This window comes from Podarcis pityusensis (genome assembly GCF_964106645.2).
Source record: "Podarcis pityusensis genome assembly, chromosome: 7".
Lineage (NCBI taxonomy): Eukaryota > Metazoa > Chordata > Lepidosauria > Squamata > Lacertidae > Podarcis > Podarcis pityusensis.
In genome coordinates, this window is record NC_138031.1 from 34,995,241 (window position 1) to 35,010,155 (window position 14,915).

The 14,915-nt window shown below is 40.6% G+C and overlaps 1 protein-coding gene across 1 annotated transcript; it reads left to right on the plus strand.

Moving 5' to 3' along the window:
- The first annotated feature begins 252 nt into the window (after window positions 1–252).
- On the plus strand, window positions 253–12,470 carry VCPIP1 (valosin containing protein interacting protein 1). Its single transcript, XM_081014364.1, has 3 exons — window positions 253–3,128; window positions 5,936–6,022; window positions 10,112–12,470. The coding sequence occupies exons 1-3, from the start codon at window positions 446–448 to the stop codon at window positions 10,984–10,986; spliced, it is 3,645 nt and encodes a 1,214-aa protein (XP_080870490.1). The 5' UTR covers window positions 253–445; the 3' UTR covers window positions 10,987–12,470.
- The last annotated feature ends 2,445 nt before the right edge of the window (window positions 12,471–14,915 follow it).

Below are 14,915 nucleotides of genomic sequence, written 5' to 3' on the forward strand. Positions count from 1 at the left end.
CGTCCTTGTGCAAAAACATCCTTCTTCATGGCTCTCGGTTTTTCCTGTACCGCGTTGCATGTTGGTACCGGTAGTCTTTTAATCACCGGGATCCCTATTCTACAAGACCTGACTTCCTGGGCGGAGGATACTACATTTACCGTGTGCCTCAGCCCGCCGCGCTTGCGCCGTGTGCATGGAAGGAGGGGAGGGGAAAGGCCGTTACGTTGCGGGCAACGGCCAGGGCAGTGAAGCGGCAGTCAGTGTTGGTGCCGGAGGCTTCCGCGTTCACTGTTAGGGCTGGTGCGCCGCGTCAGGACGAAGGGCGGCTTCTGTCAGGCTCCGTCCGTTACGGTGGGGAGGGGAGAGCGGGGCATGAAGCTGTGAGGGGCCGCGAGCCGAAGGGAGCGGGGAAGGAGAGCGGCCGCAGGCAGGCGAGAGGAAGAGGAGGAGGAGGCGCGGAGCGATGTCTCAGCCGCCTCAGCAACATCCGCCTCAGCAGGAGCAGCAGCCGGTGGCCGCGCCGGTCTCGAAGAAGAGGGACCGGAGGATCTTCTCGGGGACTTGCCCGGATCCCAAGTGCCAGGCGCGGCTGTTCTTCCCGGCGCACGGGCCTCTGAGCAGCGGGAGCATCGAGTGCACGGACTGCGGGCAGCGCCATGAGCAGCGGCAACTGCTGGCGGTGGAGGAGGTGACGGACCCGGACTTGGTGCTGCACAACTTGCTGCGGAACGCGCTGCTGGGGGTGAGCGGGGCGGGGCCCCCCAGGAAGAACACCGAGTTGGTGAAAGTCATGGGCCTGTCCAACTACCACTGCAAGCTGCTGTCTCCCATCTTGGCCCGCTATGGCATGGACAAGCAGACGGGCAAGGCCAAGCTCCTGACTGAGATGAACCAGGGGGATATCTTTGACTGCGCTCTTCTGGGCGACCGTGCCTTCCTCATTGAGCCTGAGCATGTCGACACGGTAGGGTATGGCAAAGACCGCTCCGGCAGCCTTCTCTACTTGCACGACACCTTGGAGGATATCAAGAAGGCCAACAACAGCCAGGAGTGCCTCATCCCGGTCCACGTGGATGGGGATGGCCATTGCTTGGTGCACGCAATCTCCCGGGCGCTGGTGGGCAGGGAGCTGTTCTGGCACGCTTTGCGGGAGAATCTCAAGAAGCACTTTAGGGAGAATCTCAGCCGCTACAAAGCTCTCTTTCATGACTTCATTGATGCGGCAGAATGGGAAGACATCATAAACGAATGTGATCCTTTGTTTGTTCCCCCAGAGGGTGTACCAATGGGCCTTCGAAACATCCACATATTTGGATTGGCCAATGTGCTGCACCGGCCCATCATCCTCTTGGATTCCCTGAGCGGAATGCGTAGTTCAGGAGACTACTCTGCCACTTTTCTACCTGGATTGATACCAGAAGAAAAATGCATGGGAAAAGATGGCATGTTGAACAAACCTCTCTGTATTGCCTGGAGTAGTTCTGGCCGTAACCATTATATTCCTCTGGTTGGGATAAAAGGTGCTGCTTTGCCTCAATTGCCTATGAAATTACTTCCTAAAGCTTGGGGAGTACCTCAGGACCTTATTAAAAAATACATCAAATTGGAAGATGATGGTAGTTGTGTGATTGGGGGTGACAGAAGTTTGCAAGACAAATATTTGATGAGGTTGGTTGCTGCCATGGAAGAGGTTTTCATGGATAAGCATGGCATTCATCCCAGTTTAGTAGCTGATGTACATCAGTATTTCTATAGAAGGACTGGTGTAATAGGAGTTCAGCCTGAAGATGTCACAGCAGCTGCTAAAAAGGCAGTGGTGGACAACCGCCTTCACAAGTGTCTCATTTGTGGTGCCCTTTCAGAACTTCATGTTGCTCCTGAGTGGTTGGCTCCCGGAGGGAAACTGTATAATTTGGCAAAAAGTACCCATGGCCAGCTAAGGCCTGATAAAAATTATAGTTTCCCTCTTAACAATTTGGTATGTGCCTATAATCCAGTTAAGGATGTACTTGTACCTGATTATAACTTGAGTAATTTGACTGTCTGTAACTGGTGCCATGGAACATTGGTGCGTCGTGTCAGAAATGATGGTTCTGTTGTGTATTTGGATGGGGACAGAACTAATACCAGATCGACAGGTGGTAAATGTGGTTGTGGATTCAAGCATTATTGGGAAGATAAGGAGTATGACAATCTCCCTGAAGCTTTCCCAATTACTCTAGAGTGGGGTGGGAGAGTGGTGAGAGAGACGGTATACTGGTTTCAGTATGAAAGTGATCCTTCTCTAAACAGCAATGTGTATGATGTTGCAATGAAACTTGTTACCAAGCATTTTCCTGGAGAATTTGGCAGTGAGATTCTTGTCCAGAAAGTTGTCAATACCATTCTACATCAGACAGCCAAAAAGAACCCTGATGATTATACACCTGTAAACATTGATGGGGCTCATGCCCGAAGAGTTGATGATGTGCAGCAAGGACAAGACTTGGAATCTCAACTTCCAACCAAAATAATTCTTACTGGTCAGAAAACAAAAACATTGCACAGGGAAGAGCTAAATATGAGTAAAACTGAAAGAACTATTCAGCAAAACATTGCAGAACAGGCACCTATAATGCAGAAACGCAAAACAGAAAAATTGAAACAAGCACAAAAAGTGCCACCTAGAACATCTTCCCCAGGTGCTGTTCCTGATGGGCCATCTTCTGCACCTGCTACACCTACAAAGACTCCTTATTCCCCAACATCTACAAAAGAGAAGAAAATACGCATAACAACAAATGATGGGCGGCAGGCCATGCTCACTTTGAAATCCACAACCACATTTCTAGAACTGCAAGAAAGCATCGCTAGAGAATTTAATATTCCTCCCCATTTGCAATGTATTCGAGTTGGCTTTCCTCCCAAAGAGCTTTTGCCACCCAAAGAAGGGCAGGAAAATGAACCTGTTCCTCTACTGCATGGTGACAGAGTAACTATAGAGATTCTCAAAGGCAAGGAGGAGAGCAGCCTGACCGCTTCAGTTCACTCGGCCCATGCTGTGAAACTTGATGATGTTGCTGTTACTAGTAAAATTGCTTCCAAGGAAATCCAAGAACAAATCGACAAGGAAATGTACTCTCTGTGTCTTCTAGCAACATTTATGGGTAAGGAAAACACTTTTTTTCACTTTTCAAAGAGTAGAGATATGTCTAACTCTGAATTTTATAAAGCTAGAAATCCATACATGATCTGACCAACTATTAGATAAATACAAGTTGGTGTCATAATTCATAGAATCATAGCTAGAAAGGATCCCAAGGGTCATCTAGCCCAACCCCCTGCAATGCAGGAATCTTAACACACGGTCAGTCCTCTAATTTGAAACCATACCAAACACTGCTAAGCTTTGGAAATGTGCTAGTAGTTTTATTGCTGCACAACTGTTCCTCCTTTTGAAAATAATGAAACTACTTTTTTAAAAAAAGTACCTGTAACTACTGTTTCAGCCAGGGGTGAGAACTTGTGGCCCTTTAGACTTGCCTCTGCCAATGTGGCCAGTGATGGGAATGATAGTTCAGCAACATTTAGAAAACAGCAGATTCCCCAACCTTTGTTTTAGGGGTATTTGAAAGCCACTTTTCTCCTCTCCCAGCTTTATCTTATGTCTTCATTTGTGTAATGTTGTGCTCTGATAAATGGACTTTTCTCAGTATTCCTAATTTTTCCTCATGAAGAAATTTATTATTCTAATAACTAGCTAGAGTTTTTTTTGTGTCTGGATTCTCATTTGATTCCTCATTTGCTTACTTTGCTATAAATACTATACTTAAAGCATATTTATGAAGCTGTGAAATATTTACTGCAACACCTCATCTTACTTACTGTCTTAATTTAAAGCTTAACAGGGTTTTGGTGAAGTAAAACAAACTTAAAAGCCGAACTGCTTGTCCAGAGAGTATATATAATATATGTATTTCTGCTACTCAGCCAGATCTATGGAAGGTTATATTTTAAGAAACCTTTTAAACCAAATTAATTGGCAGTGTTGCAAATAAAATCAACGTATTGCAGTCTTTGCCATTCACTTGCAGGGTGCATGACATCAAAAGTATTGCTTGGTTTCCAACCAGCTGAGGCATTTTTTTAAAAAGCTCCCCCCCCCCCCATATAAAACCCTTGTGATAATTGCAGAATGGTGTAACATTTGCACAATGTCATGAATGTTTTTGGCACTCGCATTTGCATTATCTGTGCTGCTTTGAAAATTAGGCTTGTGTGTTAAGGCACTAAAAATAAAATGATGGAAATGACTGTTCAAAAGAAAATGGAAGTTTCTGTGTGTAATTTTATGAACCGAAAGCTTAATAGTGAATTATTGGCAACAAAACTGAGTAGATACTATGAAACAAAAGTGAAACTGGCAACTTTACTTTTTTTAACTGAGAACAAACCTTATGAAGTGTTGTGGTCATATGACTTTTGTTATTCAGAGAAAAATATCTCTTCAGCTGTAACCATTTCTTAGCAACCACGTCTTTCCTAGTAGGGTAGTTCTTGTTCTCATCTGAGTATGAAGTATAAAGGTAGTATCCAAAAGAGATTGTGGCTGCATGCATGTCAGGAAACCTTTTAAGAAAAGAATACAGTGGTACCTCGGTTTAAGAACAGTCCTGTTTACGAATGACTCGGTTTACGAACTCCGAAAACTGGAAGTAGTGTCCTGGTTTGTGAACTTTACCTCAGTCTAAGAACGGAATCCAAACGGTGGAAGGACACTGGCAGCGGGAGGCCTCATTAGGGAAAGCACGCCTCCATTTAAGAACGGTTTGAGTTTAAGAATGGACTTCCGGAACTGTTTAAGTTCATAAACCGAGGTACCACTGTATTTAGGACCGGGGGGGGGGGGTCTGAAACAAAGCTGTGGGTTACCTCATGTTCATGCAAGGGGGCTGGTTGGGAGGAAACATTGCATGGCAGAAAGGAGATGGGAGGGTAGGTGTTTTAGGATTAAACAAGACAAGCACACATACTGCGTAAAGAGTAGTCAGGGTGAAGCTTGAACCTTTGTAGCAATTGCCTATGATTTCTATGGGAGAACTCTCTCATACTTGGAGGACTGTAACCTTCAAACAAGCATGAATTGTTGTTATGAAAAAATGCTCGCTTGACCCTTGGGACTGCATTCTTCAACTCCCCTCCCTCTGCATGCAAAGAGGAGATTAAAAGTTTTCCCTTTTGAATTAACAACAGTTCCTCATAGTGTCCAAACAGAACAAGTCATGGTTCTCTGTCTGTGATTGGCTAAAACAAATAGGATATCAAACCACTTCTTAAAATCCTGGTTTATTAACTGCCACAGTTAGAACAAGCCCCGGTTCCGAGAGTTAAGTAAATGTAGGTTGAGTTTTCCATTAAGATATATTGGCAGAGTACTATTCTCTGTCATTGATGCTTAAAATCAAGGTTGTCTTGTATTCCTCCAAGTAAAATGTGTGTAGCTAAATGCTGTGTTGCTAATACTTTGTCATGTGTGAAATGGCCCTTAGGTTCCCAGGGAAACTAAAAGAGTGACTCCCAGTGAGATGTGATGACCGGGGAAGGGAGGCGGGAACCAGGGGAAGCGTCTACCCCCCCCCCTCTTTCTCTGGACCTTCATATCTCTAGCATGCTTTCCATTTGCCTTCATTGTAATATTGCAAGTGGGACCTGAAAACTTTTATCTTTAAATAAAATTTTGTGTGTCTTCACATGTTACAGTATAGCTGAAGTAACACTATCCTGACTCCTCTAGAAGATGGTAGAACTCAACTGCGGTCTTGATACCTTGGTTATGCTAGAATGTGATAGAAAGTTGGAGGACTTTAGTGACATGCTGGGAACAGGCATTTGTATTTATATATAAATGTAGTTAATATTTTTCCACCAATTATAATTATGCTAGTTAACTAACCCTTTTTTTCCTGTTCCACAGGAGAAGATGTCTGGTCTTATGCAAAAGGACTTCCTCACTTGTTCCATCAGGGTGGTGTGTTCTACAATATAATGAAGAAAACAATGGGTATAATTTCTAACTATGTGCTTGTGTATATCATGGTTTTTAAGGGAAATTATTGTGAAGCTTTGATTTCGTGTACATATGTATACATATAGTGGGGAGGGTGTTGCAACCATGCCATGTGTACCCCAAATGAGAAGGCAAATCAGGTTGATTCAGGCAGACTCTGTTGTTCTCTAGTTTGATTTTGCCATTAACAAGTTGTGTCAAGGCAGATCAGGGAGTTCTCATACTGCAAGTAGCTCTGTTACTTTCATTTTTCCAGAACGTTCAATACCATGCACAACATCTCCTTGCTTGTTTTCTTTTCTCAAAATCGAAACTAAACTGACTGAGGAAACACCCAGAGCTCAAGAGGGGAGATGATGGAGAGGTGGGAGGATCTTCTGTTTTGACGGACAAGTCTAGCTTTTAATCACAATTTCACTCCCTCAAAAGGAGAGAACATACATACAATTTGTATGCAATTCTGCTAGAAAATAAAACACTTCCTCTTAAAAAACCTCAACAACTTAAATGTTTCCTGGCACGAAGTCCACTGGTTGGATCTGCCTGAACTTTGGCAAGCTTAAGCCACTCTGGATGAACTCCTTTGCCTGCAAATTATACCCACCTATGTGAAAAGGGGGAAAAATACAGCTATTTTTTAGATTCCCCTTTATAGTTATGGGAATAAAACAGTTTCAGGTTTAACGGATCAGATTCGGCCTGAATAGCAAATCAAATCAGAATGACACAGAGCAGCTCAAACAGAGGAGGATGCTTTAGAATGCTACAGATACAAAGCCATTGATGTGGTTGCGGCACACACTTGCTATAGTAGAGAGAAATGTATATTGCTTCAGGCTTTAAAGGAAATTGACAGAGTGGGTAAAGGTCTGTAAGGCCTTCTAAATTAGTGGTACTGTTGTCACAATTGTTTTTCTTGTCTTCTTGAACTAAATTGTGTGCAGGCTCATTTTCTTGATTGAGGAACAAAATCCGTGTTATAAGCCAAAGTCAAGAACTGAAAAGGAGAATGTGATACAATTAATCCTGAAACACAGAGCTTCAATCTAACTAGCTGCATTTGCTGGTGTCATTGTGCAGCAGGTCATTCCACTCCACCCTTTGACTTCTGTAGTTCAGAGAACTTTCCAGAATGACATACAGTGGCTCAGTTTGCACATCACATTAAGTTAAACCATCGTTTATTTTAAACTATAATGTGAATGAGCAGAATTCCCAGGGCACTTCTCACCTGCTGCTGCTGTGCCACTGACAAAACAAGCCAGAGCCTAGCTTGTCATGTCTTCTGAATATGGGCTCATGGTTTGTTTCCTCCAAACAAAACACAAGTGGTAACCCAAGGTTTATTTTTAGGTTACTACATGTGTTTTGTTTGAAAGAAACAACCTCAGACTTGAGTTCAGAGGATACAAAAAGGCAGGATCTCGATTGTTTTGTCTGCAGCACAGCTATGGAGAAAGACTGCTGCAGGAATTTTTTATCACTATGCACCGGTGCAATGCTTGTTCACATTACAGTTTAAAGTCTTTGTTTATATTATGATTTTCCTTTCATCAAGTCAGAGTTGTGACAAAGCCTCAGAATTCATTCTCTGTGTGTATCCACCCCTTTCCACTGCCTTTTACTTTATTTTTTATTTCCCCCCCAAGCCCATAATGCTGAACGCGCATAAATTGCAGGCTTACTGTACAATGTAATATGTTAATCAGCATGCATGCCTATTACACATCTGCAGACACACTTTGGAGGCTGCAATTACCACATGAGTTCAGCGTTTTCTTTGCCCTCAGATTGATCATTTTGTTTTCTATACAAGTTTAATAATAATAATAATAATAATAATAATAATAATAAAAATTTTTATTTATATCCCTCTCTCCCCAGCCGAAGCTGGGCTCAGAGCGGCTAACAACAGTAAAGATGTTAGAATCCTTTCAGTGTTCCATCTTTTCTGCCAAGCTTGACATTGCGTACCTTGAATGAGAACAGGATTGCTTTATTGTTGAAAAAACATTAGATAATTATCTTTGTTCTGACAACTTGTCCCAGTCTGCACTATGACATCTAAAAGTTCATTAAAAGATGCTAATAATAGTCAGTGCCCACTGATTTCCGTTTCGTTTCAGTATTGGCAATTGTACACCTCTAAGCCACTCTCCTTCTTTCTGGTTTTCTACTTTCCTGTGTGCTTTATCTCAGGCGTGGACAAATGGAACCTGCCCACCCTCCATATGTCATTTTGATAGGTGGGTGGACGTCCAACCTGTCAATCACCTGATGCCATAGGATGTCAGGTGATTCAAACTTCCAGCTTCAAGCAGAATCTTATCTCCAGTCTTTGTGCTGTGGTCCAATAGTGTTAAGATCAGAGATAATTTAATTTATTATTAAATTTATTATATTTCTCTCCTGCTTTTTACTCACACATCACAAAGTGGCTTACATACAATAAATAGCAATAACATAATAGAACATCACAATTAAAACATAAATCATATAAAATAATTAACAAATCATGAGTAAAAGCAACCATCTTCTATAAAACGCTATTAACAAAACAACTTTAAAAATAGACACAAGCACAACCACAAGATAAAAAAAATGTGTCTGCACTTTGACAATTTACTATAAAAAGCAGGCAAAGGTTTATCTTCAATCTTAGTACTAAGCATCACAGTGTTAGGATCTAGGCTTGGAGATAACAAATCTTGCTATTTGATGTCATATACCAATTGAGTGACAGTTGGGTGTGGTTTGTCTAAAACGGCCTTGCAGGCCACATTCAGGGGCCTGGCAAGCCTAGTTAAGCCCATGGGCCAGCAGTTCTTCACTGCTGTTGTTTCTACCAAATTCTGCCTCCTGCCAACCTAGCAGTTTGAAAGCATGTCAAAGTGCAAGTAGATAAATAGGTACTGCTCCAGCGGGAAGGTAAACGGCGTTTCCGTGCGCTGCTCTGGTTCTCCAGAAGCAGCTTAGTCATGCTGGCCACATGACCCGGAAGCTGTACACTGGCTCCCTCGGCCAGTAAAGCGAGATGAGTGCCGCAACCCCAGAGTCATTTGCGACTGGACCTAACAGTCAGGGGTCCCTTTACCTTACCAAATTCTGCCGCTTTGGTTACCTGAGGTACCTGATGACTTGCAGAAGATATTTTGCAAAATTAAAATGGAAATAATGGAATGTAATATACATGGCAATCTTTTATTACATTTCAGTGGATGTATCTAACGACTGCTTTCTCCTGTATAGTCATTATTTAAACTTCAGACTCTTGTTTTTCTTACAAATGTGCTCTAAATCAGAAGAGCAGGTAACGATTGTATCTAGTGTAGGGACAAATGTATAATTGACCTATGCAGACTATCTGATTACATTTGAATAGTTCCAATTCAAGTTTTTCAACCTTTTGCTGAAGATAATGAGAAAGTACTAAAGAGAAAGGATAAAAGTAGTATTTACTGCTTAAGTCTTTTGTTATGGCGTTTACTGCCCAAACAAGCCTGCCTTTTAATGTCCCTTTTAATGTCACTTTTAGAAATCTGCTCTATAGTTCCATTCCAGAGGGCATTTGCTTTTCCAGAACTTGATTTTTGATGTAGCAGCTGTGTGTTTAACTTAAGAAATATATATTTTATCTACCAGTTGTGATGTTTATATGTAACATCCAGGAGCAGGAGCAGTATGCCAATGTGCCATTGGGTAGAGTCTGTTACATTCATGTCCTGCTTCTGGATTTCCTAAAAACATCTGGTTGGCCATTGTGGAAAAAATGACGCAGGATTAGATGGTCCTTTGGGGTCTGACCCAACAATTCTGCTCTTACGTTTTTGTTTTTTCCTTAGTTTTTGGATTTTTTTAGTGCTATATGGGTTGTGTCCGAATCAGAGGGTGACTCAATGAAATTAATTGACATGACTGACTAACTAGGTCCAGTAATTTCAGTGGGGCTACACTGAGTTGAACATAGTTGGATACAACCTTTTGTGCTTATAATGTGACCCTGGTATGCTTTGTTATCTGCTTCACAGCCATCATTAAGAAGCAATATATAAACTTAAAAATATCTCTTTCCCCTTTCTATAGGTCTGGCTGATGGTAGGCATTGTACTTTTCCACACTTGCCTGGTAAGACCTTTGTGTACAATGCAGCAGAAGATAGAGTGGAACTTTGTGTGGATGTTGCTGGGCATTTTCCTGTGGGCGCCGATGTTGAAGACTTGGTTAAGGAGGCCCTAAGCCAAGTGCGAGCAGAGGCTTCTTCAAGAAGCCGGGAAGCAAGTCCTTCACATGGACTCCTAAAGTTAGGTAGCGGTGGCGTAGTTAAAAAGAAGTCAGAGCAACTTCACAATATAACAGCGTTTCAAGGGAAAGGCCATTCATTAGGAAGTGCAGCTGGTAGCCAATCACTTCATCAAAGAGCTAGGGAAGCTCCACTGTTAAGAAAGCAAAGCACAAGCACAGACTTCAGTCCAAGTTCTGCTAAATCTGAGTCTTCAGTGTACACAGGTGATTCTGGAAACAGTGAGCTAATACGGATAGCTCCTGGAGTAGGAACCATGAGAGACAGCAGGCAGCTTGATCCTAATTTGATTGAGGCACAACGGAAAAAATTGCAGGAAATGGTTTCTTCGATTCAGGCTTCAATGGACAGACACATGCGGGATCAGAATACAGAGCAGTCGGCGACACAAGACTTCTCTCAAAGGAAACTGGAAGCCGCAAGTTCATCTATTAAAACAAGGAGCCCTCAGACTGGTTTGTCTGAATCCTTTTCTTTATCAAGTGGCAGCGGACATCTGAATGCAGAAACAACTGACAGTAATATGTCAAATGCAGTGGGAACAACATTCTCCACAAGATCAAAGGCACAGAAGGGAAATTCTGTGGAAGAGCCTGAAGAGATGGATAGTCAAGATGCAGAAATCACTAATACATCTGAGCCAATGGATCATTCATGAATAGTTAACAACTGATAAAATACAAGAGATTACTGTGCAAATGTAATGTTTGTTGGCTGGGCCACATAAGATTAGTAATTGAATCTTGTATGTTTCAAAGATTATATCTTACTCATTGCATGATAGCAAGTGTGTGATAGACAATAGCTTTTAATATGCCATTTTGCTGCCCAGGTTAGCTCTCAGTTACCTGTAAATTAGTTATTAGAATATGCACTGGGATGAATATCTGCTGTAGATGTGGGTTCTTTTTTTGTAATTTTATTTCTGTTAAAGTCTTAATCCTCCAGCCCATGTGAAATCATTATGTTTCAAAGATTAATATGTGAAAAGAAAATCTGACAAATGTAGTGTGTTGGTTCCAGCATCAAGAAGCATTCCCTTAGATCTGAACACTTTGCTTCCATTTAGATTTTCAGGTTTCTCAAAAACCCACGTATATTTATTGAGATCTCTTTAAAAGTTGTACATTTAAAGAATGATAGGGCAAAGTGCTATATAGTATAAGATGAATCTAAAGCAAAGGTGATGCAGCAATGCATGGCGGACTGAGCCAGCACAGCTTTTTCATTGCCCTGTTGGCTAGTGATTGCATGTTTAATTTTGAGCTGGTAAAGTACCATCGTGTGCTTTACATTGCAAAGGCAGTAGTATGCAAGTATTTTAAGAAACTGCAGCAGGCTAATAAGGAATTGCTTTTTGTGCAGGAAGATTTTGAAAAATAACAGTTGGTTATCAGTGCTGGCTATTAACACTTTCTAAGCATGTTGGATTAATGGAATTTAACAGAAGTTTCATCAGATTTTCAGCGATATAGTAACGGTTTCTTTTTGACTTCCTGAAATGGGAAATCCTTAGTGTTTCACTTTTATGCAAGTCTTCATGCATCACTTTGATTAAACTGTCATCCACTTAAACAGCATATTCATCAGATCTACAGTGCTATTTTTTACTAAGCAGCCATAGTATTTGCTCCGTAAAGATAGAATATTTATCTTGATACTGATGTTGCACTTTTGCCTCTTTGCTTATTTCTATTTTATGTGCATTATTACTGCTTCATCTAATGAAAATAAACTTGAAACAGTAAACGACTTATAATACAGAAGAGATACTGAAAAGAAATCTGAAGTGCTTAGCTATTGAAGCCAGTGTTTACTCAACATGCAAGTTTTACCTGGTCCACAAATACGAAGTTTGTATTAATGTTTATATTCTGAAAATATGCTCACACTTTCTGCAGTTATAATCACACAGGAAACCTCTAAGCAATGCTATGATAAAATGTCCCAAGTAAGGGAAGGTTTATTTTTTATATGGGAAATTAACCGAAGGTAAAACTGCCTTGGTTCATTCAACTATATTAATCCATTCAAACACCCTTTTTGCTTTTCTCATTCAGGGACTAAATCTTTTGTTATTTCATGCACTGCTTATATATAAAACATACAAATACAACTTTCATAAATAAATGATTTCAAATATATAGTTTTGCTGCTTAATTTGGTCAAGAAATGAAATATGTGATGTAAATAGGGAATTCTAAAATTGATCATGCCACACAGAACAGGATGCTTGAGGCGGAATATAAAAAACCACTGTAACTTCTAACAAACGCACAACCAGACTTGTGGCCATGGCCCAAAGTGTTTTCCATTTGCAAGGGATTGTGCAGGGGCGGGTGATATTGGACTTTCTGGCACAGCAATATCCCATGCCCCAGTTTAAAAGGTAGCTTTTAATATATTATGAGATGGCTTGTGAGACAAACCAGAATGTAACTACTCTTTCTCTGACCATATGGATATCTGCACTGGATATCTAAATCCTGAAAATTCAGTTAACATCTCTGGCTTCTATCACATAAGCTTGGGAATTCCAGTATTTTTGGAAATATTTTTGTGGGGGATTTATAGCACAGAGCTACGGTTCCCAGGATTCTTTGGATGAGAATCATGGCCACTGTTAGCTTAAAATTGGCTTGGATTATAGGGTTGATAAACAGTCTGGTGGTTTGATATTTTTCTTCTTAGTTTGGAAATACTTCGGTGGTTTTTCATTGTGTGCAAAGGAGGATAATTGTCAACATCCTTTACGCAAAATGCATGTATAAATGAGCAAGAGCTGTAAAGTTGGGAAGGCATGGGTGATTTTATAATTTAATGTGGTGTGAACTAAGAGTTAAGTACATCTTTTCTGTTCCTTGTAGAAATCCTTTCTCTTGAGGAATTGTGTTATGACTCTTCATTTTTCCCTACTCAGAAAATAAAAATACAAAGTTATTCACTTTGTATTCTTGCCCTTGTGTGATGTGTTGAAAAGATGTTTGCAATGCTCTGTTTGTAAAATGAAAATAGTAAAGGATTAGGACAGGGCTGAGAAACCTGTGACCTTCTAGATGCCATTCAACTTAATCCACCCCAGCCAGCATGGCCAATATTCATGGAAGGCCACAGGTTTTCCCATCCTGGCTTAGGAGTGTTATGGAAAAAATATGCTGTAGCTGTAAGTATGTTGGGGAAGCATTAACATTTAATTTTTTATGTTGCAAGTGTGCAATGTAGACTTATCTCCATCAAAGTTAATGGGATTAATGTGCACAAATAAATGGTGGTCTCATTCACTTTGATGACACATAGTTGCCACTAACATGATATATTTCACTTAGTGAGCTTAAGCACATGCAACTAGTTACAGGATTGCAGCTTCAGCAAGTGATTGAGAGTCCTCTATAAAATGAATTTATGGAAAATCTCAGATGTGGCAAGGGGATGCCTGAAGTGCATTTCCTTTAGACATTTCAAAATTCTGTCTCTTATTATTCACCAACCGTCAGGCTTTCTGATGTGTGTGGGTCTAAAATTTAACAGTTGAAAGGCCATGGTTTTCTTTCAAACACTGTTAAGTCGGTCAAAAGAGCTTGTTCTTGAACAGCAAGTTTAATGTATATATAAAAATATGAATGGGAAGTGGGAATACAGTAGTAGCACAGCAGCACCAATACACTGGTTTACTTAGGAGGGAGTAAATTCTGTACAATCAGAGAAGAAAAATGAAGAAAGTGCATTCTAGAAATTTCTGGAATTGCTGCATACTGATTTGCTTTCCATTAGTAGTATTTTAGTGGGTATACAAGGTGCACTTACTACATTACTGTTCTATATTTTTCTCGAGAGTCAACCCTTGGATATTTCAGCTTTAAAAACTTACCGTAATTATTTCACAACTGAAAAAATGGCTTGCTCACTTAATTTCACTTTTGAATGTTTGTTGTAGTATACTTCTACCCAGCTAAAAAGAAAGTAGCAAGGTGTAACAAAGTTTCTGATTTTTAAAAATAATATTTGATCTTTCCCCTTCTTTGCCTATATAATGTGTTCCTCTCATTTAGCTTTAAATAATCTACATTTTCAGTTGAAATTGACTTGTTATAGGGGCAGTATTTAGTTGCTGTTTTTATGGTCCAGACATGACGTCTATTCTCTGCTTTAGTAAAGATCACAATAGACCATTGCTGCAGCTGTATACTAACTGTTATAGAAAGGATGTATTTTCCAAAACCAAAATGGCTTTTTCCTGAAGGGACAAATTTGAGTATATCTGCATAGTGGAGGACTTTGATGACTGCTCTTCCCTGTGCCCATGCAACCCACCTAGATTTCATATAAGCCCAATGTGTGTGAATTATCCCCGATTTCCACCAATTCTAGTGGAACTCAATTATGTGTATGCTTAGAATTCAGATCTAAGCTACTTTTTCTTTGGGTCAGTTTGACATGCTGGATGCTAATCAGACTGTCACAACCTCAGTTTGGGGACTGACATTCCAGCAAAAAGCTTTGTTCAATATATACTTGTGAATATCCCATAGTATTTTAAAGTGTTGCATTTAAAATACTTTAAGGCAGCATTCCAACTTTGCCCCTATG

Coding starts and splice junctions, on each gene's coding strand:
- VCPIP1 (XM_081014364.1), top strand. CDS start 446: ATGTCTCAGCCGCCTCAGCAACATCCGCCTCAGCAGGAGCAGCAGCCG. Junction 3,129..5,935: donor TCTTCTAGCAACATTTATGG/GTAAGGAAAACA, acceptor CCTGTTCCACAG/GAGAAGATGTCTGGTCTTAT. Junction 6,023..10,111: donor TATAATGAAGAAAACAATGG/GTATAATTTCTA, acceptor CCCTTTCTATAG/GTCTGGCTGATGGTAGGCAT.